Source organism: Choloepus didactylus, chromosome X (assembly GCF_015220235.1).
Source record: "Choloepus didactylus isolate mChoDid1 chromosome X, mChoDid1.pri, whole genome shotgun sequence".
Classification (NCBI taxonomy): Eukaryota; Metazoa; Chordata; class Mammalia; order Pilosa; family Megalonychidae; genus Choloepus; species Choloepus didactylus.
Genome location: NC_051334.1, coordinates 48,204,397 through 48,229,516, shown reverse-complemented (window position 1 = coordinate 48,229,516; position 25,120 = coordinate 48,204,397). Strand labels below are relative to the sequence as shown.

The 25,120-nt window shown below is 37.6% G+C and overlaps 1 protein-coding gene across 1 annotated transcript in view; it reads right to left on the bottom strand.

Annotated features, from left to right (window-relative positions):
* JADE3 (jade family PHD finger 3) overlaps positions 1–25,120 on the bottom strand; it is an 82,932-nt gene that overhangs the window by 11,501 nt on the left and 46,311 nt on the right. The window contains exons 2-5 of the mRNA XM_037822191.1: positions 17,699–17,889; positions 14,443–14,654; positions 10,040–10,207; positions 7,585–7,701 (exon numbers count right to left, since the gene is read on the bottom strand). Of these exons, the coding sequence (XP_037678119.1) occupies positions 7,585–7,701; positions 10,040–10,207; positions 14,443–14,654; positions 17,699–17,889 (688 nt within the window). The remainder of the gene's footprint in view (positions 1–7,584; positions 7,702–10,039; positions 10,208–14,442; positions 14,655–17,698; positions 17,890–25,120) is intronic.

Genomic DNA, 25,120 nt, shown 5'->3' with positions numbered 1-25,120 from the left:
CATTTCCATGGAAACACCCAAAAGATTACAATCCAATCAGCACTAAAACGTCTGCTCCACAAGACTGCATCAAAGGATATGGCTTTTTCTGGGGGACATAAAACATTCAAACCAGCACATATGGTTTGCAAATATTTTCTTCCATTGAGTTGGCTGCCTCTTCACCTTTTTTGACAGTTTTTTGAGACAGAGAAGCTTTTGATTTTGAGGAGTTCCCATTTATTTTTTCTTTCATTGCTTGTGCTTTGCGTGTACTGTCTGGGAAGATACCCCATAATACTAGGTCTTGAAGATGTTTCTCTACATTATCTTCTAGGAGTTTTATGGTACTGTCTCTTACATTGAGGTCTTTAATCCACTTTGAGTTAATTTTTGTATAGGGTGTGAGGTACGGGGTCCTCTTTTATTCTTTTGGATATGGATATCCAGTTCTCCCAGCCCCATTTGTTGAAGAGAATGTTCTGTCCCAGTTCAGTGGATTTGGGGGCCTTGTCAAAAATCAGTTGACCACACATCTGGGGGTTTATATCTGAACTCTTGATTCGATTCCATTGATCAATATCTCTATCTTTGTGCCAGTACCATGCTTTTTTTAAAATATTTATTTTACTGAGATATATTCACATACCACGCAGTCATACAAATAGTACATTTGACTGTTCACAGTACCATTACATAGTTGTACATTCATCACCAAAATCAATCCCCGACACCCTCATTACCACACACACAAAAATAACCAGAATAATAATTAAAGTGAAAAAGAGTAACTAAAGTAAAAAAGAACACTGGGCACCATGTTGTTTTGAACACTGTGGCTTTACAGTAGGCTTTAAAGTCAGGAAGTGTAAATTCTCCCACTCCATTCTCCTTTTTTAGAATGTTTTTGGCAATTTCAAGGCCCCTTTCCATTACAAATAAATTTGAAAACCTCTTTTCCAAGTCTGCAAAGTAGGTTGTTGGAATTTTGATTGGCATTGCATTGAATCTATAAATCAGTTTGGGTAGAAATGATAGTCTATTTCTACCTTCAGTTATGCTTGTGTTTGCCTTATATATACGTTTAACCTTCTAATCCATGAACATAGGCTACTTTCCAACAATTTAGGTCCTCTTTGATTTCTTTTAGCAAAGTTTTGTAATTTTGTGTGTAGAGTTCTTTTAAACCTTTGGTTAAGTTTACTCCTAGGTACTCGATTTTTTTAGTTGCTACTGTGAATGGGATTTTTTCTTGAGTGTCTCTTTAGTTAAGTCATTTCTAGTTTGTAGGAACATCACTGACTTTTGCACATTAACCTTGCATCCTGCAACTATGCTGAATTTATTAGCCCAAGTAGCTTTGTTGTCAATTTCTCAAGATTTTCCAAAAATATGATTATATCATCCGTGAATAATGACAGTTTTATTTCCTCCCTTCCATTTTGGATGCCTTTGATTTCTTTCTCTTGCCGGATTGCTCTGGCGAGAACTTATAGCACAATGTTGAATAAAAGTGGTGACAGTGGTCATCCTTGTCTCATTCCTGATCTTAGGCGGAAGTCTTTTAGTCTCTCACAGTTGAGTACTATGCTGGCTGTGCGTTTTTCATATATGCACTTTATCATATTGAGGAAGTTTCCTTCAATTCCTTTTCAAGTGATTTTATGAAAAAAGGATGAAGACTTTTGTTGAACGCTTTTTTAGCATCTATTGAAATCATTTGATTTTTCTCTTTTGATTTGTAATGTGTTTTATTATATTGATTGATTTTCTTATCCTGAACCACTCTTGCATGCCTGGAATGAACCCCACTTGGTCATAGTGTATGATTCTTTAATGTGTCTTTGGATTCAATGTGCAAGTACTTTGTTGAGAATTTTTGCATCTATATTCGTTAGGGATTGGCCTGTAGTTCTCCTTTCTTGTAGTATCTTTATCTGGTTTTGGTATTAGAGTGATGTTAGCTTCACAAAATGAGTTAGGTAGTGCTCCTTTTTCTTCAATTGTTTGAAAGAGTTTGAGCAGGAATGGTGTGAATTCCTTTTGGAAAGTCTGGTAAAATTCCCCTGTGAAGCTACCTGGCCCTGGGCTTTTATTTGTAGGAAGCTTTTTGATGATGAATTGGATCTCTTTACTCGTGACTGGTTTGTAGAGGTCTTCTATTTCTTCTCAGGTCAGTCTAGGCTGTTCATGTGTTTCCAGGAAATTAATCATTTCCTCTAAATTGTCTAGTTTGTTGGCATACAGTTGTTCATAGTATCCTCTTATGATTTTTAAAATTCCTTCGGGATCCACAGTAATGTCCCCTCTCTTGTTTCTGATTTTGTTTATTTGGGTCTTCTGTCTTTTTTATTTTGTCTGTCTAGCTAACTGTTTGCCAATCTTGTGGATGTTCTCAAAGAACCAGCTTTTGGTTTTATTTATTCTATTGTTTTTTTTTGTTCTCCATATCATTTATTTCTGCTTTAATCCTTGTTATTTATTTTCTTCTATTTGCTTTAGTGTTAGTTTGCTGATCATTCTCTAGCTTTTTCAGTTGTTCAGTTAGTTTTAGCTCTTTCTTCCTATAAAATGTATGCATTTAGAGCTGTAAATTTCCCCCTCAGCACTGCCTTTGCTGCATCCCATAGGTTTTGATATGTTGTATTCTTGTTTTTGTTCATCTCTAGATATTTACCAATTTCTCTTGCAATTTATTCTTTGACCCAATGTCTGATTGTTCTAGCTATAGAAGAGAGTGGTATATTGTGGAAACATCTATTGCTCCCTTCAGTTTTGCCACTGTTTGTCTCCTGTACTTTGGAGCACCCTGACTGGGTGCATAAACATTTAAGATTGTTATTTCTTCTTGGCAAATTGTCCCTTTTAGTAACATATGTTGTCCTTCTCTTATGACATCTTTGCATTTAAAGTCTATTTTGTTTGATATTAATATTGCTACCCCTGCTTTCTTTTTGGTTGTAGCTTGTGTTGAATATTTTTTCCATCCTTTTACTTTCAATCTCTTTGTATTGCTGGGTCTAAGATGAGTCTCTTTTAAACAGCATATTGATGGATCATACTTTTTAATCCATTCTGTCAATCTATATCTTTTAATTGGTGAGTTTAATCCATTCACATTCAATGTTATTTCTGTGAAGGCAGTTCTTGAACCAATCATCTTATCCTTTGGTTTTTATTTGTCAGCTCCCCTCACACACACCCTTTTTTTTCCTTTAAGTTACCCTTACTAATATTCCTCAGGTCTGTGCCCTTCTAAGGACCTCTTTCTCCTTTCTTTTTTTCTCAGCTGGTAGAATTCCCTTCAATATTTCTTGCAGGGCAGGTCTCTTGTTAACTATTTCTCTCAGTGTTTATGAAAATTTTAAACTCTCCCTTAAATTTAAAGGAGCACTTTGCTGCATAAAGAATTCTTGGCTGGCGATTTTTCTTTCAGGATCTTAAATATGTCATACCACTGCCTTCTCTCCTCCATGGTGCCTACTGAGTAGTCAGTACTTAGTCTTATGTGGTTTCCCTAGTACATGGTGAATTGCTTCTCTCTTGCTGCTTTCAGTACTATCACCTTCTCTTCAGCATTTGACAATCTGATCAGTATATGTCTTGGAGTAGGTCTGTTTGGATTTACTCTGTTTGGAATTCATTTGGCTTCTTTGATTTGCAAATTTATGTTGTTTAGAAGGGTTGAGACATTTTCCCCAACTATATCTTTAAATAGTCTTCCCAGCCCTTAACTGTTCTCTTCTTTTTCTAGCACACCAATGATTCTTCTATTTGTTTGCTTCATGTTCGCCATCATTTCCCTGAGAACCATTTCAAACTTTTTATTTTTTTCTTCATTTGTTCTTTTCTGTATTTGCATTCAATTACTCTGTCCTCTAGTTCACATATTCTTTCTTCTGACTCTTTAAATCTGCTGTTGTGCACCCCTAGTATATTTGTAATTTGATCAACAGTATCTTTCATTTCCATAAGATCTGCTATTTTTTAATTTACTCTTTAAACTTCTTCTTTTTGCTCTTCTAGAGTCTTCTTGATGTCTTTTTTGTTTTTAGCCAATTCACTGAAGTTGGTTTGGAGATTTGTGTGTACTTTGATTAATTGCTCCAAGTTCTGTGTCTCCTCCATCTTTTTAATTTGGTCATTTCGTGTGTCCATATCTTCTTGTTTCTTCATGTGCTTTATGATTTTCTTTTGGCTTCCAGGCATTTGCTTATCTTGATAAGGTTATTTTGGGAAATGCAGGATTATTTGAACATGTGTGTGTGTGTGTGTGTGTGTGTGTGTGTTTATTGGCAGAGCCATAGCTTGCTGGAGTGCACGTTCCTTGTCTTCTCAGCAAAGGGTGCCTTTGAGCCACCTCTCACTCTCAAGCCACTTTCCCCCCCAACTTCACCTGTGTGCTGGGTGTGGTCCAAACCAGGTGGAATCCAATCAGTGCACCAGTTCTCTGTGTGCACTGGGGAATGCCAGTCCTGGGGGTACAGTGTGGACCCTGTGCAGCTCAGAAGAGAGTCTGCTCAAGGACACAGTGGATCTGGTGATTCCTGGGCCCCTGAGTGGGTCAAACTCAGGCTGTGAGGCTGTGTGTCTCACCCTCCAGCTCAAATGTGCCCTGCTCCCTGCCTGACATGTGCCTGAGAGCCTCTTTATTTACTTTTAAAAGTGGAAAAGAAATAACTTTCTACATATTTTTCAGAAATTGTAGAAAAGTTTTTTTTTTTAAATGGTTTCACTAGAGGGAAAATGCTACCTATAGGCATCTGTAAGGGGAATTTCTGTGGAATGGAAATTGGATCAGACAGAGTGGCTGGCACATACATCTTGGAAAAAGAACACTGGAAATTGACTTAGGAATCAAGGCACTTCTTGTTCTTTTAAAGAAATATTTTGCCACTCCAAAACAGAAAACAGTGTGCCCTCCTCAAATGCAGATGATACCTGCCTGGAACACCAAGGACTTTGTGCATATTCTCTCAGCTGCAGGGTATAATATTTCATGATACATGAAAAATTACATGAAATTTAAATTTCAGAGTCTATAAGTAAAGTGTTTTTGGAACACAACCACACTCATTTGTTTAAGTACTGCCTGTGGTTGCTTTTGCACTACAATGGCACAGCAGAATAGCTGTGACAGGAGACTGCACAGCCTAAGTCTGCAAAGCCTAAAATATTAGCTATCTGATCCTTTACAGAAAATGTTTGACAACCTCTGCCTTAATTGATCAGGCCTCCTTGTAATCTCTGATGTTCTCTTCCTACTCACTCTGTTCCAGTATCACTGGCTTCTCTCCTGTCACTCAAACAGGCCAGACAAACTCCTACCTCAGGGTCTTTGCATTGGCTGCTCCCACTATTTGGAACACTCCACTTTTACTCCAAATATCTGAATGGCTCTCTCTTCCTCCTTCAAATCTTTGTTCAAATGTCATTTCCACATTGGATCCTACCCTGACCACTCTATTTGAACTTGCTACTCATGCCCCTGCCCCACACTCCCTATCTTCTTATTCTACTCCACAGTTTTCCTTTCCATAGCACTTACCAGCTTCCAACATGCTGCTTAGTATCTATTGTTTATTGTTATCTCTCCCAACTAAAATGTAAAGTCTATGGTGCAAGGTTCCGTGTTGATTCAGTTATGGATCCAAAGAGCCTAGAACAGTGCCTGGCACAAAATTAGGTATGTAAATATTTGTTGGATAAGTATAATTGATTATAATAAAAGTGTTAAGAGTTTAGATTTGGTGAGGCTTTTACAAAACGCAGAATATCAGAATCTAAACTCTAGGTAATGAAAATAAGAACCACTGACCTGTAAATGAGAAACTTATTCTAGAATGTATCACATATCCATCTGTCCATCCATCATCCACCCACTGATTTATTATTTGTGTGTTTGCTACTTTGGGGGAGGGGGAAGGAATTCTAAGGATGAAATAGTCTGAGCTTACAGCATACTAGGAAAGACAAGGCTCATGATAAATAACTATAATAGATGGCAGAATGTGATAATACAGAGCTGTAATGCAAACCCAGGCCTGCTAAGGATAAGAATAGTTTTCTCTCATCACAGTTATGCTGCCAATTACTAACTCTTATAAAAATCATTCTTTAAAGCAGCAAAAAATAAGGGTGGAAATTCAGGTATCATACTAAGGAAAATAAGTAAATTACTGGACATAAAATAATGAGCTATTATAACATGACAATAATTATGAGAACATGGAAAATATTTTTTGTGAGGAAAATGCATATCACAAACTGACCTATGGTGCAATTAAATATGGTTATATTTATTCAATAAACACTAAATGAGCATTATCAATCAACACTATTCTGTGTCCTACGGGAAATTCATAGTAGAATGATCTACTCTAGGCCCTCAAAGAGCATAAGTTGATTTCTATGGGGAGATCAACCAGGAGAGAACCTAGAAAAACAGATAGTGTGTTAGGGTAGCAGACCTCATGGGAATAGTTTTCTTTAAAAATTTTTCCCTTTGTAATTGTTAAAAGTGCTGTAGTTAAAACAAATAAAAGTCAATAGAAAAAGTAAAAAAAAAAAAAAAAAAAAAAAAAGACCGCATTCCTTAAATACCATTTCCCAGTAAAAGAATTAGGGTTCCTTTGAGAAGTAGCCGATCCCAGGTTTGCTGCAAAAAATCTACAAGATAAGCATGGAACATGTTATGCCAGATAGCAAGGAAACCCGTATCCACCTAGAGCCACTGTCCCTAAGCTGTGACATCATGTGGCTCCTTTTCCACGAAGAAGGCAAATCTAACTCCAATCTGCCTCAGAGGCAGGAGGTCCAGGGAGTAGGTCAGCCCTTCCTCCCCTCTTGGAAGCAGAGCCACTTAATACTACTTAATAGAAAGTGAGAGGCATTACAGAACGCCAGATTAGGAAGGGTTCACTCTTGTGCCTTTCCTGGAGGTAATAGGCCCCTTCCAGTCCCACCCACCTACTAACTGCTGCTGTTGGGTGTCACAGCAGCCAATCTGGACAGAAACTGCTCAACAATACCCCTACTTGGCATTTGCCCCAGCAGCCACTACTACTACTTCAAGCAGCTGAATTTCTGTGCCCCGGATGTCTCAGGGACCTTTACTTGCACTACTATATGCAATAAGTGTGTCTATGAGAATGACTTTCAAGCCTATCCACCAGAATTGATCCTTTGCTACCAAAATGACGTGCACTTAGTCTAGCATTAGGGTCATTTATCAAATCATCCCAGATTCCCTGAGTCCATCCACATCAGTCAGTGAGCCATACAAGGACGTGGGCCTGGTTGTTTGAGTTACAGCTTGTTTTCACCTAGGATGGTATCATACAGCTTCTGCACTCATCTCATTCATTAGATGTGACAGTAAAGGATGGAGAGTAACTACTACTATGGCTATCAAAAGGAACAGGCTGAAGAGTCCAGAGGCAATGCTAAAAAAGGAGTTCCAGAGATGTCTGTACAATGGAAGAGCCCTAGAAGTTGAGTGGGCAGCTTCTGAATGACCTTTCGATTAACAGGACACTCTCACTGAGAGGGTGAGTCTGGTTAATTTGTTGTTAGTCCACTCCACTACTTTTCACAGAGACTCACCTGAATACATGCCCCTGTCTTTAACTTGCACAGGCTGCAGACTAAGGCCCACCGACTTGGTGGGATGTGGGAAACCTTTGTGATTGGTTCCATCCTCGCAGGACAAGCAATGCTGACCTATAAACAAAACACCACCATAAAGCAGCAGCACCAAGGCTTTATAGAAGTACATTTCACAAATTATAAATACTACATGAAACTCAGAACATCAAAACAATGAAGTGAGCCTCATGTCTTAGGGTTAATAATGGAACCAAGAATAAATAAAACCTGTATCCACTGCTCAGAACTTCAATCATTTCTAGTAACATAAATGATTTCTATATGGGATAAGAAGGCAAGAGTGTAGAATAGCAATGGTTACTTTAATAAATCAGGAACCAAAGGAAGCTACTAAGGAAAGGAATTAAAATTAAAAAAAAATCTAGCATCTATCATATGTTATGTTAGAAATGGTGCTTTAGCTGCTTTGTTATTTCATTTAATGAACTAAAGATGAAAAACAGAGGCAATGTTAAGCCTTCCAGTTCAGTTTACAAAGAAGTGTGATATTACTGGAGATTAGCAGCCAATTTTGATAATGAAGAAACTGCAGTTCAAAAGTATAAAGGATGAGGATAATATTTTTAAACCAAAATAACATTTTTAATAACAAAATTAATAACATTTTAAACCAAAGTCTTTAAGACCACACAACTATCATTGCTTTACCATATTGCCCTCAGGCAAAGTAGCTTCAACATGAAATTAGTCTTTGGGAGAGTTCTGAAAGGAAAGCGATGTTTTAAAAAAAAGATGGAAATTTTTTTTTTTCCATATGAAAATAAGGCGTCAAGCATCTGCTGGTAAAAAGTGATTTGGATTTTTTTTCTAAGAGAGACACAACTTTAAAAAGTGAAGGACGATTGAGTAAGGATGGTCAAACTAGTACATGCTCAGCCCACATCAGGAAACTAACAGTAGAAAGATCAGAGGGATCTTGATCAGATCATGAGGTACTGGAAACCATAAGACAATGTCAATAGGAGAGAAAGCTTCTTTTACTTTTAAAGAACTCTTCCTGAGTTATGCTAAAGACTTTTATGAGAGAACCTGCTGTAATAGCTTGAGTGCTTGCTACTGGAAATCAGTCCAGGTTTCTTTAGGCCGGGAATCAGTCCAGGTTTCTTTAAGCCAGAAACCTGAGAACTCATTTCATATGTCTGTAAGCAGCTGGATGTTCTTAGTGAGAATAAGAAGCTACTACTAAAAAAATTTTAATACTGACTTCTATATTCATGAGAATACAAAAGTATGTATCTAGAACTTTTAGTTTAACATCCTGAGCTCGATTAGATGGTAAATGCCCTGGAACTGCTATAAACAAGAATAACGCCGGAGAAGTTTTAAAGGAGAATGAATTACTGATACAATATCTATCAGCTCCCCATGAACTAAAGTCTGCAGTCTCTCCCATCATGCAGTTAAACTTTTTGACAAATTTGCTGCCTTAGTTTGGGACTGGGGAGAGAGCATATGAGTAGGATATCCAAGCAGCTAAAAAAGGCAGCCAAAGGAAGTAAGGAGTCTGGAAGCCCTATTTTAATCAATTTAGTATGCAGGTAGCCCCTCAGGAAATACCAGCAAGTCAAGGACAAGCTTAAATATTAAGGAATAGAGTTTTGAATAAGGAAGCTCTTAGGCAAATGTAGAGTCTAGGCTCTGTAAAATTTCAAAAACCAAAGGGAAACCATCATAGTAAGTAAAAGAGCTGATGTAATAGCCCAAAACTGGAACAAAACCAAAATGCCCATCAAAAAAGAACGGGTAAGTAAATCATGTTATATCCATACAATGGGATACTACTCAGCAAGAGACAGGAATGAACTACTGATACACACTATAACATGGAGTGCTGAGTGAAAGAAGCCAGAGGAAAGAGTATCTTTTGTATGATTGAATTTATATGAAACACAAAAACAAGACAAAACTAATCTATGGTGATAGAAATAAAAATGGTAGTTACTCCTGGGGAATAGAAACTAGAAAATGGGTATGAGGCAGCCTTATAGGATACTCATTGTCTATGTCTGGGGTGTGCCATATCTTGGTCTGGGTTGTGGTTACAGACATACACATGTATAAAAACTCACAAAACTCTACACTTAAGATTTGGTATTTTAAGGTAAGTTTTACCTTTTAAAAAATTTGTTGCTCACACTGGTCATTTAAGCCTCTCCTCTCATGAAAATTTACCAAATATCACTGGCAGTACCACCTATAAATTAATCAGCATGGGCTTACTCACACTTGTATTGAAGAAGGATCTAAAGTAGTTCAAGGGGAAACACAATCAGTTCAGAAACATAACCAGGCCTGAAGCATCCCCATGTGGAGCCTAAGTCAATTTGAATGTTGTAGAATAACAGGGGTACTTGTGGAGCAAACAGTCTAACAGACCTGAATGAATTCTTACCTCTGGAATCCACAGGGCACAGCTGACATGGGCCCATTTAGTCCCTGTCCTGGTAGTTTTCATGGCACCACCTCTCTTTGGACATAAGAGACATTGCGGATGAATGCCCAGGACACAGGAGCGACACAACCAGCTGCCTTCTGGGACCTTGAGGATGCCGTAGCAAGCCTGGAGGTATAAGAAGGAGAGAGGAGAATGGTCAGCTTTTACTCACCAGGGTGGATATCTATTCTGATAATAAAGTCACAGAGCACCTTCCGCTTTTAGCAGAAAGAGGCAAAGCTGAACAAGCTCATATCCAGTATTTAGTAATTTTAAAACACCCAAACAAGCAATTCCTAGCATCTTTTCTTATGATCAGCATGTTTCTGCTATGAAAAATGACTTGAAGGATAATAGAATAAAACTAGAAAATACACCCATAGCCTAGCCCAACTATTACCTGAGTGTTGGAATTACCTATTTTTTTCTTCTTTTTTGCCTGTTTTTCCAAAGCTTCTTCAATGACTATGGATTATACATTAGTCATGTATTTATTGAACAACTTCCACATGCCACGTACTGTTGCAATTAAGAAAAAAGTGCTAGGAAAAAAAAGAATGAAGCTTCTGAGGCGCAAATGAGGTAATGTTTATAAAGCACCTAACGCAGTATCTGGCACAAAAAAAGTACCCAGCAAATCGCAGCCCAAAATATTTACTATCTCATCCTTCAAAGAAAAAGTTTGCTGATCCTTGATCTAAATTCTGCTGCTCCTCACCTCACCTGTCAACTCTCAAGCTCCACCACACCGAAACACAGGGCCCTGGTTAGACAGGCCTGGTTTTCTCTACAACAGGGCATTCTAATTCTCACTTTCATGCGTTTATTTAAGCAGTTTCCCTGTTCTACACTGTCAATTCCTCTGCATAGTCAGAACCTTCTCACACTTCAAGACCTGGCTCAAAACCTTTCAAGACTCCTCCAAGGCCCCCCCCTCAGGTCACTGTAGCCTCTTGTATCTGTTTTACTTTCCCAACTCCCTACCACACTCTACATGATTTTCCTCAACAAATGTGTAGTCAGCACCATGTATTCTCTATTCTTTATGTTATATGTGTTTCATTTCCTCAGCGAGATTATAAGATCACTGGGGAAGGGCCTTTATCATCAATTTATCTGGAATACCTCCTATGCTGAGCTGAGTAGGTGGTTTAGTAGAACAAATTTATTTAGCTCAAGAACCAAAACTGGACTTCAACCAGTTAGGCTGCTCTCATGCCATAAAGGCAAATTTTATAAGGTTCCTAACCTTCCAAGCTTTTCTTTCTCTGGGGCCCAGAATGTTTGTTAGGAAATGGAAGCAGACTCCCCACCCCAGGAGAGAGCCCTTTTCAGATTGGCAGCAGAAAGGCCAGTGCCATTTCTAGAAATGCCCTTATCTTCTGTCCATTCTTTTGGGCAAAAACCATTTAGTTGGCCTCTTGTAGACTTTGTATGGTCATAAGACGGTAGAAGCTTATCTTCCATACCTGTGGTTCTCAACTTTTTTTCTGAGACACAAAATGATGAAGGCTATGGATCCTGATGAGAAAATTGCACACATGCACTTATATGTGTTTTGCATATAATTTCAGGGGGTTAGTAAACTCAGTGCCAAAAATTATATACATAACAGATAATAAAAGAACATGCACTTTCGGGAAATTAAGTCAGGCCTCAATTTGAGTGTTCAATATCTGGCCTAAAAAGAGGAAAATGGATATACATAAAGGGACTTGTAATGGTCCCAACTTTCACATTTTTGAATGAAATTTTTAAAAGTTTTTTGTTAAAATCTCGTCTATCAATATGAAGATCTCTAAAATACTGGCCATAAGTCTATTATCATCACTGAGGAACAAATACTGAACATAATATAGTGGCAGTAAAATAAAAATAGTGATGTTTAATAAATTAAGATGTTAACGTGCCCCCATTGTGTTCAGGAATAAACCAAACCTTCCAAATTATTTTAAGTCAACTTTTTAGTCAACAGAGGAAGCTCTACCCTTTCTAGTCAACAGAGGGAGCTCTAGCCTAAACATTTCTTTAGAATCCAAGAAGCCTTGAATGTACTCACTTTAGAAGCATCTCTTTTATATGCAACTTTATGGGGCACCAATGTCCTAGTTTTAATAGATGCTAGCTCACATTCTGTAAGGCCTGGCCAACTGTTATTGTCTTATTTTTCTATGTGGGGAAGGGGAATTGTTTGTAGACATTACTGGATATGCTTTCAGAACAAATAAAACACCACTGGAGAAAATTATTATACTTCATGTCATTTTTTTTTAGTCACAGAATCTGAAGAGATTTCCTTAATATTTTGTCCAAACCATAAAGGACAAATATCGAAAGTGTATACAGATGACCTCTGCACTAGTCATTTTAAGTATACTATAGGTCTGCAATCCTTTATTCAAAACATCTAGGGTGATGAGAGACATTATGAAATCCAGAATTTTTCAGAATATAGGAAAGTAATACAGTAGTACATGGCATATTACCTAAGCCCCCCAGTGGGACCAGGGGAAGCCCCATATAATCAAATACAGTAAATACAGTAATATTTCTCTAAAAAATGCATATTTACATAAAATGGGAAAGACTATAAATAGCCTTATATTGTTTGAGTTCTGGTTTTGCTCTCAAGTGAATTTTGATGCTAAACTTAAGCGAAATCTTTCAGTTTTCAAAATGTTTATAATTTTGGAATTGAAGAGAAGTATTGTCAGATACTTGAGTTCATACTTACATGGTGAAGATTTTCCACTCTTGCTAACAGTATAACATAAATGCCAATTAAAAGGTACAGTGAAGATAAATTTTCAAAATACACTACTTTAGAGGATACATGTAAATGAGGAAAGAAAAACGACCCAATAGGTCACAGAATAATTTTGAATATTTTCTACATATAGAGAATTAGGTTGGGTGACCCAGGGAATGAAAACAAAGCCTTAAAACCTGGTTTCTTTCTCTCTTTTGCATTATCTATTCTAGGCATTCTGTAGTCAGAATGATCTTTCTAAAACAAATCAGAGCCTTCAGGGTGAAAAGTACAAAATCAAAATTCCTTAGTTTGTCAGAGAGGGTCCTTCACACTTGTCCCTTGTAACCCTCTCTATTCTCTTTCTCCATCTGATTCCCTACCCTACCCCACAACTCTACAGTTTAGAACTACTCAGAGTTGCTCCCTGCATATTTTGTCCACTCTGTCTGAACATGTTCTCCTCTTTGCCTGAATATACACTTTGATTTTACCTGACAACTCCTTTTGGCCATTAAGATTCAGCTTGGATGCTATGTTTTGGAAGTTGTCCCTGACTTCCATCCCTCTCATACACTTCCACAGCAGCATGGACCTATAGTGATGTGGCTTACCATGTTCAACTGTCAGTTTACTTGTAGTCCCTACACCAGACCATGTCTGCCTCTTAATCACTGACTATGCTCTCAGCACATAGCAGTCCTGGCATATGAATTGTACTAATTATCTATTTCCTAGAGAAATGAATGAAATGCACTCTTCAGAAGAGTAAAAAATCACCTAGGATAGGTGAGTTCAAGAAAGGACCTGAAAAAAAGAAAGACTTGAACTATATCTTGGAAGATATGTACACTTTTGATAGCTGGAGATGGGAGGAAAAGGCATTTTAAATAGGGTGTGGCTGAAACATGGAAATAATAAGGCGTCATTGGATACTGAGAAACCATGTTTAGTTGGAGCACAGGACTTATGGAAGAGAGAAAAATAGAGAGCTGAAAAGAATACTGATATGATCATCATCATTAACTAAAAAGGCAGTGTGGTAGAGAGATTGACAACTAGCTGTAAGAGCTTGTGTAAGTTACTTCACTTCCCTGATATTATCTACAAAATTATTTACAGTCCTAAAATTCTACGATCTTTAAAAATGAGGTGGATCTAGCTTCCTAGAGGTGGTATATTGGGGGTGGGTGGGGATGGGGGAAGCCATTGGGTACCAGGATAAGGAGTACGGACTTCCATTCGTATGAAGTGTAACCTCACCAAGGTTACTGACTTTGAGTATAATCTAATGATGCAACGGGATTCAAAGGCAGAGGAGAGAGTCCCACATAGGCAGCAGGAAGATCCCCAGAGGGAGTGTGGAATTACCAAACAAGACAATCTCAATGGTCTTGGCATGAAGTGACATAATAAAGACCTGGGTTTAGCCCTCTGGGGTGAAGTTAGTAGGTAAGTCACCCTGGAGCTTTTAAGAGGTATTGTTTCTAGACAAAATATTGAAAACAGCCAGGTCACATCTTTATTTTCAGCTGATTCCCAGACATGGAAGACATCATCACTGAGCTTCAGGAGGCTGACTGTGGAGAGGGTAGTGTCCACTCTCACTAACCTGATGCACACAGACGTTACACTTATCACAGAACACCATATCATTCCCTTCTTCACTGTCTGGAGATTGGCACACATCACAGATCACATTTTCATCATACTCTATGCCTAGCCCTTCCTCTCTCTCAATAGCATGGTTCATATTTTCATGGCTATGGCGTTCCAGGACTTCTACTGTCTTTTCCATAAGATTCTCATCAACTGGCCCACAACCTGCACAGAAATACAAACAATCAATCAAGCCATCAGTCAGCTGTCATTCCCAAATCAGTGTAAGCCCAGTGCTTGGGGGTGGTTTCTAAAGGATAAAACCATCTCTTCCGTACTCTAAAACAAATTTCAAAAATCTTTTACTAGGGCCATTACATATTTGCCTATAATCACACATTAGTGTTAGACACATGAAAGGGAAAATACATTTCACCATATTTCTTAGAAGATAAATTATTGACCCTTTCAATTTTCTATCTAAAGCCTACCCAGTTTCCTCCTAAATCTCTCTCCATTTTCTTTTACTCCCACCAAGGGAGGACTTTTACCAAGCTTTGTAATTCTGAACACTTTTAATACAGGGTTATAAAGTAATTAAAATCACATAACTATTTAGATGTAAATGATGATTCATTCTTGGCAAATTAGTCCCAGTAAGCACATCTAATGGTTATACAAGGAAATTTTCACAGAAAATGGTATTAAGCCCTAAAAGAAAATTCTAGGCACTATGTGTATATGATTATACATATGAAATACTTTGCTTTCAAACATGACTTATTAAAAATCTAATGGTAGTTTCCAGTGGGAAACTATAACATAAACACATTAGCATTCACAAAGGTCTAACCACAATTCCGAAATTACCTTTTTGACTCTTGATTCCTTTTTCCTTCTAAGTTTTATTTTTTCTTAGCCTTCCACATTTAATGACCCAACTAAAAGATTCGTTTGGTGGATGCTGGTAACAACTAAACATTTTTCTTCTTAAGGGGACTTACGATTTTGTATGAGCACATATATATTTATTCTAGCAGTAAGCTCAGGAATAATTCTCAAAATGATCCCAAACAAATTTACCCAAGTATTTCACTTCATCTGTAATATAAGGTGTCCCAAGGAACTCTGGAATTCCACAATAAATTACCTTTGTTATGTTGTGGTGATTTATGAAACTGAAAACCACCCAAGTTTTACGTTTCATTTTTCCAGCCAAGACAAATTACACACACACATACACACAAATTTTTTTCTGGAGTGTTGTGGTTTTAAGAGCACTTGGATTCAAATTCCAACTTCACCTCATAATGGATATGTAAGTCCTGATAAGTTATTTATCTTCTTTAGGCTTAGTTTCCTTATCTATAAAATAAGGATAATAATAACCAACTTACTGATTTGTTGTGAGGCTGAGATGAGGTAATGGTCATACATTGCCAACAGTGCCTGGTACACAGTAAGCACTCAATTTTTAAATTCTCTAACTGAACCAGAAAATATGCATCAATTAATTTTGTTTAAAAAATTTTTAAGCTATCAGAAGCCTCACTATAATATTATTTATGCTAAAGGAAAACTTGAGATAAGGCAATCCTCTTTAAAAATTCTTCCAAGTCTAAATGCAGTAAGGCATCCGGGATGGCATCGTGGAACAGAAAAAGGTCATTAATGGAAAGACTGGTGAAATTCCAATAAAGTCTGAAGTTTAGTTAATAGTAATGTACCCGTGTTGTTTCTTAGCTCTAACAAATGTACCATGGTAATGTAAGGTGTTAACATTTGGGTAAACTGAAACTGTGTGAAGGGTATACAGGAATTCTCTAAACTAAATGTGTGACTTTTCTGTAAATCTAAAACTATTTCAGTAAAGTTTATTTTAAAAAAAAACTCATTCAAGGGGAATTAGTTGCAAAATACAAAAGGTACCTCATTATAAGGTGGTTTCATGCCGAAGGCAGGCTTGTAATGACTGTAATATATATGGATGGTATTCATAAACACAACCAAACATTGAGCCATGAATCATTTGATTATGCCAGGCCATCATACACTGATTTTCCTTCTCCATCAGTCTTTTATTCTTTTCCCTTTGCATTTCATACCCTAACCTAAATTGATCCCTTCTCCTCTTAGACAGCAGAGCAAGAGAAGACATTGGCTAAAAAGGCTTTCCCAAATCAAAACAGTTTTACAAAGCAAGGACTAAGTATTGGTTAGTGTCAGAATAACTACCATTGCTAGGCCAAACTGGATTTAACACAATTTTAATTTTTATTCATGTGCATTCAGATACCAGACTCAAAAGAGAAAACAAAAGGAGGGAAGGGAAGGAAGAAAAGAAAATCACCCATCCTTATTATACTAACAATAAACAAATGTGATTCAAACAAAAATGAAACCAAATTTAACCTTCACCACACTTCATATAGAGACTTGAAAACCACCCACAGTTCCACAAGAGCACTTGGATCTAAACAGTTCCCAAATTGAAGACAGATCAAAAAGGCCTGTGGTAGGCATAAACTGAATTTCCTGAATTTCAGCCCAGCATCTCCTAACAATGCTAGTGTGGGACTGTATGGCATATATGTACTTTTAAATTATCATGTTTGTTCCCAAGTTTTTAGTTTACTTATTAATTTATTTATTTTTAGAATTGTATGTAACTCTAGAACTCATTGGTGGTCACTAAGAACTGCTCTGGGGATGTTTTGCCTTAGGCCTTTAATCCATGGCCCTTGCAGCAAAATTATAGGGAGTACCAATCACAGCAACATTTCTGTTGCAGTGATGCTGCCCAGTGCTGAAGTTGGAGCTTCTCTCCATCAGGCGGAGATGGGAAACCCTTGGCAGAGATGCTTCTACCCCTGGCCCCACTAACAGATCAGATGTTCTTCAGGTCTGAGCCACAAACCAGCTTCAGAATCCTATTCAATCAGAAGTCCAATCAGCCACGACTGCTTTCTCATGCGGAGTTGGGAAACAATATCTTGAAACATACTTGCCTGCCCCTATGCCTGCTCACCTTGGATGAGGAAAGAAAAGATTAGATTTAAGTGTTATTGCTCTATTTTGATATTTTTATGCATCTGAAGAAATATCTCATTAAGATAAGATCAAAGAGAAAAATAAATGAAAAGGCCACAAAAGAAAGGAAGCCACAAGATGGAAGCAAGTTAAAGAGTCCTGAAAACTTACAAAAAAAGAAAAAAGAAAAGAAACCGTAAGTCAAGTCAAGGCATTACTTAATTGCGAAGAAAACACACCCATTTCTGCAAGGTCTTCGTTGAGTTCCTGGAGCCAGAAGATATCCATGTCATCTAGGTCATAGCGGCACACAGATGCTGCCAGCTCCAGGATGTTGATGTATCCAGGCTCCGTGGGTTCTGGGCCAGAGCAGTGGATGTACTTTTGGGGCCGGATGACTAGAACCTCCTTTACTTTCTCAGCTATAATCCTAGAAGAGCAAGAGAAAGAAATTGTTAACAATCAACAGATGACACATTCTAGGCACTGCTTGGATGGGCCCAGCAACGCTCAGGCCATACAGTAGAGTTTGACCTTCTTCCTTTCCACCCTGGGTAAATCCCCTGGTCTGCTCTCTGGGAGACATGGCAGATCCCCTTCTAGAAAGCAAATGTTCTGAAAAATTCAGTAGTTTTGTCATCTGCTGCGAACTCTCCGACTGCTAACAATATGCTTCATTCACCCTTACGGATCCTAGGTCCCTACCACCATTTATCATATAGTCTAATAAAATTTTGTTGCTTTACTGTGTATTCTTATTGCAATGGCCACTAAGCTTATTTAGAAATGGAAACCTGGAATGGATTAATACCTACCTCAAAAGCATAGTCAGATCCCATACCAAAGAAATATTTCAGCCAAACTCATTTCCTGCCATAGAGGCAATAATGGAGGCAAAGACTACAGGCTCACACAAACCTGTTTTTTTCTGCCACTCACTTGCATGGTGATCTTGGGCAATTACTTAATTTCTATAAGTTTCAGTTTTCCTAGCTTAAAGGTAGGGATAATAATCATAAATTGTGATAAAATAACTGCAAATTCATAGGGCAATTATGACACTTATAGGAAATAAAATTTAAAGTGCTTAGCACAGGGTCTAATAAAAAGTAGGTGTTTAATAATATCATTGTTGTTATTTTTATTTTCACTATTTATGTGGATGAATTAAAGCCAAGAGACAATGGAGTTATACAAACTCAAGTCATTTGCCAGCCACAAATGATAGGTCTGAGCCAGGATAACCTGATGGGACTAAAGATTCCAACTCTTCCATCAACTTCTCCAAGAGGCCCAAAGCAAACTCATACTTCCCCTTACCTTTCCTAACAACCAAGGGCCCAGAACCCAAGGCAAGGAAGCCAAGCAAGGAAGAAATATGAATTTCTCATACCAACCATTCATTCTGAATTGTTGTGTTAAATACTGCATGAAGCATCAGAAAATATAACCAAGAGGAAATGTGGAATATTATGCCTTAGCAATTTTTAAAAAGAGAGAAATAAATATGATAATAATAAGAAAATAATAAAAATCATTCCTCTGGAAGGCTTCTGGAACCTGTTTCTTTTCTTTACTTTAGAGTCACTATACATATACCCTAACAGTCGTAAAGCATATGCACATTCATATGTATACATATAAGCATATATAAGCATAGTCTACCCTATAAAGATGGACATTAAATAGTTCTTCCTAAGCAATCCTTCAAAAGCCTTTGATTACAAATAATGTAGGTTGAATAAAGTTAATACTGTCATACACAGTTTAATATTTTCCACTGTTTGTTGGTTTTGAAGTCAAAGGCAACAAATATTTGAAGAAGAGAACAGAACCTCAAATATTAATTAAGGCTAAAAATTTGGCAACTGTTGTCAGAAGTATGCTTCCAAATGAAACAAACCCAACTGAAAAGAATAAGACACGCTCTATCAATTTTCCAAAGACTGTAGGATTAAATATGCTTCTTTGGTACAAGGCCTATGAGGTAATTATAGAATATCCAATTTCTGCTCATCAGTCATCTTTTTCTAAAAAAGAATAATATTTTGCGAACTATTCACCTCAATTGCTTCAAATTCTATGTGGAACAAGGGAGAATATAAATGTTCATTAAACTAATACGTTTGGTTAAACAAAAAAGTTTCTGGAAGAAAGCAAAAGAGAATATATTTGGGGCAGGCAAAGATATTTTAAATAGGACACAAAACCCATTAACCATAAAGAAAAAGACTGAAAACTAAACTATAACTTTTGTTTATCCCACAGATCAGCACTACAAGTATAGATAGGTGCTTGCATGATAAACTTCTAAGGCATGACACTGGTACAGAGAGTTGACAACAGAGTGGTATATGGGAAAAATCTACCTATTGCATACTAGAGACTATAATTAATAGGAATAACTTGCTAGTATCACACAAATACTAGGGACTAATAATTAAGGACTGAGAAGAGCTATGAGGTGTTTTGGATCACAAGAATTGTTTAAAAAGGAGAATGACAAGGATTTTACAACTAAGTGATGATAATATGAGATACTGATTGATTATCATGGACAGAACATATGCAATGTGAAATCAGGAACCCACTACTTTATAAGTCAAGCCCTCAATCTTGATGCTTGCACTTGTGGAACTTATGGTTGTAAAGGGGAGGCTAAGCCCACATATCATTATGCCTAGGAGTCCCTCCAGAGAACCACTTTTGTTGCTCAAATGTGGACTTTCTCTCTCTAAGCCCAATTTTGCAAATAAATTCATCCCTCTCCCCCCGACAGGTGACAGGACCCCCCAGGTAAGTGAGACTCCCTAGTGATGTGGGACACAGATTCTGGAAATGAGCCTTACCCTGGCATCGAGGGGTTGAGAATGCCTTTTTGACCAAAAGAGGGGAAAAGAAAGGCAATGAAATAAGGTTTCTATGGCTAAGATAGTTCAAATACAGTCAAAAAGCTGCCCTGGAGGTTACTACTAATGCAAGCTTCAGCTAGGTATTCCAAGTGACCACAGTATAAGCCCAATTCAACAGTAGTCTCGAAAGCCCTAAAGAATACTCAGATCTCAACCTGAGATTCTATAAAAGTTTCACTGACTAAGTTTATTCTTCAGAAACAAATCCTCCAGAGAGCTCCTATGCCAGCCAAGTCCCCAAACCCGGAGGCAACAGCCTCTTCAAGAACATCAACCAGTTGCATCCTCTTCCCATAATGTCAACAGCCCTTTTCAACACGAACAAATTAGGTGGTCACTGCCTAGACATTCCCGAAGATCGGGCAAGTGATTAAACTAGAGGAAGGGATAGCAACAGACAAGAAAGAATTTAACAAAGGATTATGAATACTGAAACCCTATACAATTTTATTTTTCTTGGTTGCTGGAGTATTAGAACAGCTGGAGGCAAGGAACTGAAATGGTGGAACTATAACCCATAACATTCTTTGAAATTTGCTATATAGCTACTTGTCAAATTGTACTTTGAAATTTGTCACCTTTTTGCATATATGTTATATTTCATGATGAGGAAACAACTGAAACCGTGTAACTGTAACCCATAACATTCTTTGAAGTTTGCTCTAACTACTTAAGTTACACCTGGAAAGTTATCACTTCTACATAAATATGTTATATTCCACCATAAAAAAAGATGTAGTTAAGAGAGTACAAAAGCAATCCACAGAATAGGAGAAGATATTTGCAATCACATATAGGTGACAAAGAACTTATATCTACAATATATAACAAACATTTACAAATCAATTAGAGAAAGACAGATGGACCAATTAAACACTGGGCAAAAATCCTGAATAGACAATTCACAAGGCTAGTCAGATGGCAAATAAACATAATTTAAAGTTTCTCAACCTCATTAGTTATCAAAAAAGTGCAGTCACTACTACTACCTACCAGAATGACTAAAATTAACAAGACTGACCCAAAACTGACATTGCTGTCTTGGTAAGGAGATGGAGTAAATAGAATTCTCATACATTGCTGGTAGGAGTGTGCATTGGTACAATCACTTTGGCAAGCTATTTGGCAGAGGATATTATAGCTGAACATATGTATATCCTATGAACTAGCAAACCTACTCCAAGATATACATGTAACAGAAATGTGTACATATGAATACTAAAATGTTCATATCAGCAATTTTCATAATAGCTGAAACTGGAAATACCCTAATATCTATCAAGAACAGAATGGATAAATAAACTGTGGTATATTTATATAACGGAATAAGACACTGCAGTGAAAAGTAATGAACTCCTACATGCAACAGCACAGATGCATCACCCAACCCAAACAATGAACAAACAATCCAGTCTCAAATGAATACATACTTTATGGCTCTATTTCTATGAAGTTCAAAAACTGGAAAAAATTATCTTTGGTAAGGGGGATCAATTATTGGGAGGGAACATAAGGAGGGCTTCTGGGATTTTCATGAATTTTGATTTCTTGAGGTGGGTGGTGATTAAACCAGCGTGTTTAATTTGTAAAATTACATTGAGCTATACAATTATGATTTGTGTACTTTTCTGTAATACTTCCATTAAAAGTTTATAATGATAATGATGATGTCATCTCACTTATCTTTCCATACATATATATATCTTGAACTGAAGGTCTGCAACTAAGCATTGAATCTATGACAATTAAAAAAATCATGGACAGGATGTCAACAACATGGTGAGGTAAGCAGCTACTGAAAACTCCTCTCCAGAGACTCAACGAAAAAAAAAGGACAATTCTGAATTGTTTGAAACTCTGGGGAAGGACATAGACTGGAAAAGGGCCCTGCAGAATGTGAACTGAAGAAAGAGAAGAAATATCAGATAGCAATCTTCCATCCCAGATCCTCTCTCCTACCCCTCACTCAGTCTCCGTATGGGAAAGGCACATAATCAGCAGACAGGAACTGTCGCACCAGGGACACAGATTTTAAAATCTCTCACAGCAGTGAGACAAAACCCAACTGTCTGAAGACCTAGAGGACAGGGGAGGACATTTCAAGGCCCAGGTCAGTGAGGGACAAAGAGACAAGAGAACGTGGACAGAGACTGCATTTCCAGCCTTGGATCTGAAAACCCTTCCCCCACTCTTGAAAGCAGCAGCAGCTGGCAGTCATTTGGGGATGGCTAGACAACTGGGTCAGCTGAGGGAGTACTTTGCCACAGGTAAAGCCCCATATCCAGCCAACAAAGTGAGGGCATAGGAATCCTGCAGTTTCAGCTCACCTGTATGCACCCTATGCTTGGAGGCAATGCAGCCTCTGAGGACCATTAAGTTACTGAACAGTGCAATCTGCTCTACAGTCTGGAAAGTGCAAGGGAAACAGAGCACCCCTGGAAGCCAGCAGATCTATATTACCACACACAGTGAACTTGCTGGAGTACCCAGGGCCTATCTCCCATTCTTTTGTCAGGCTATGACGAGTGCCTGATTTTTGGGGAAGATTGGTGGGCAGAGTCAATCTGACCACTGGCCAGCAAGAGAAACAAAGAAAACCAACAAGAAAACCGAAGGCAAAACAGAGAAAACAACCTCCAGAATAAACTAATCAAGAAAATCCAATGCCTAGACAGCAAAAAATCATGAGTCACACCAGGAAACAAGAAGATATGGCCCAGTCAAAGGAACAAACTAACACCTTAACTGAGATTCAAGATGTTCAACTAATTAAAGATATTCAAACAAACCTAAATCAAATCAACGAGTTGAAAGAAAAATGCAACAAAAGAGATGACGGATATACGGAAGACACTGGGTGACCATAAGAAAGAATTTGTAAGCTTGTATAAACAAAAAGCAGAACTTATGCAAATAAAAAGCACAATAGAAGAGATGGAAAGTACAATGGAGACATACATCAGCAGACTTGGAGAGGCAGAAGAAAGGATTACTGAACTAGAGGACAGAACATCTGAAACCCTACACACTGAAGAACAGATAGGAAAAACAATAGAAAAGTATGAGCAGGGGCTCAGGGAACTGAAGGACAACATAGAGCACATGAATATACGTGATAAGTGTCCCAGAAGGAGAAAGGAAAAGGAGCAGAAATAAGTGGAAATAATCAACGAAAATTTCCCAACTCTTACGAAAGAAATAAAATTACAGATCCAAGAAGCGCAGCATAGCCCAAACAGAATTGATCCAAATAGACCTACTCCAAGACACTTACTAATCAGATTGTCAAATGTCAAAGACAGAGAATTCTGAAAGCAGCAAGAGAAAAGCAATCCATCACATACAAGGGAAGCTCAATAAGACTAAGTGTGGATTTCTCAGTAGAAACCATGGAGGCGAGAAGGCAGTGATATGATATATTCAAGATACTGAAAGAGAAAAACTGCCAACCAAGAATCCTATACCTGGCAAAACTGTCCTTCAAAAATGGGGGAAAATTTAAAATATTTACAGATAAACACACACTGAAAGAGTTAGTGAAACAGGAGACCTTCTCTAGAAGAAATACTAAAGAGAATGCTTCAGACAGATAGGAAAAGACAGGAGAGAGAGGTTTGGAGAAGAGTGTAGAAATGAAGAAATCAGGAGACAGAAAGAGGATAAAGATCAGGCACTTGATGCTGAAGGACTACAGAATGTTCAACAGCATTGACTGTATAGATCCAGAAATGGATGGCACAATACTGGGGATGGTAGCACAATATTTTAAGTACACTGAACAAAGACGACTGTCAGTACAGTTGAAATAGGAAGGTTAGGGTCATGTAGGACACCAGAATGAAAAACAGAAGATAAATACTGGGACAGTATAATTTAGTGAAACCTAGAGTGGTCAACGATTGCAACTAAATGTATAAATACAAGAATGTTTTTACATGAGGGAGAACAAATGAATGTCAACTTTGTGAGGTGTTGAAAATGGGATGGTATTTCGGAAAAAATACAGTCAATGCAAACTAAAATATATAGCTAACAGTAACATTGTAATATGCTTCCATTAACTGTAACAAAGGCAATATACCAAATATAAATGTCTGTAAGAGGGGGATATAAAGGAGGGGTATAGGATTCTTGGTGTTGGTGTTGTTGTCTGACCTTTTAATTGTATTTTATTTTAATTTTTTCTTTTGTTGCTTTTCAGTTATTTTAAAAATTTCTTTTCCTTCTTTAATTTTTTAAACTCTTCCTCTTTCTTTGTGGAAGAAATGGAAATGTCCTCATATAGATAATGGTGGTGAATGCATAATTCTGTGATTGTTCACGGAAACATTGATTGTTTACTTAGTAGGAATGTATGGTGTATGAAAAAAACTGTCTAAAAAATAAACAGAGTGATACAAGTGCTAGAGAAAATATGGATAATGGCATGTACCTAATCACTATTGGTAGGTGTGATGGTTTGGATGTATTATGTCCCCCCAAATACCATTATTTTTGATGCAGTCTTGTGTGGGCAGGAAACGTATTGATGTTGATTGGATTGGAGACTTTTGATTGGATGTTTCTGTGGAGTTGTGATAACTCAACTGTGGGTGAGATCTTTCACTGGATAATTTCCATGGTGGTGTGGCCCTGCCCATTCAGTGTGGGCCTTGATTAGTTTACTGGAGCACTACATAAGCTCAGACAGAAGGAGTGAGCTGGCTACAGCCAAGAGGGACACTTTGAAGAATGTACTGGAGCTGAGAG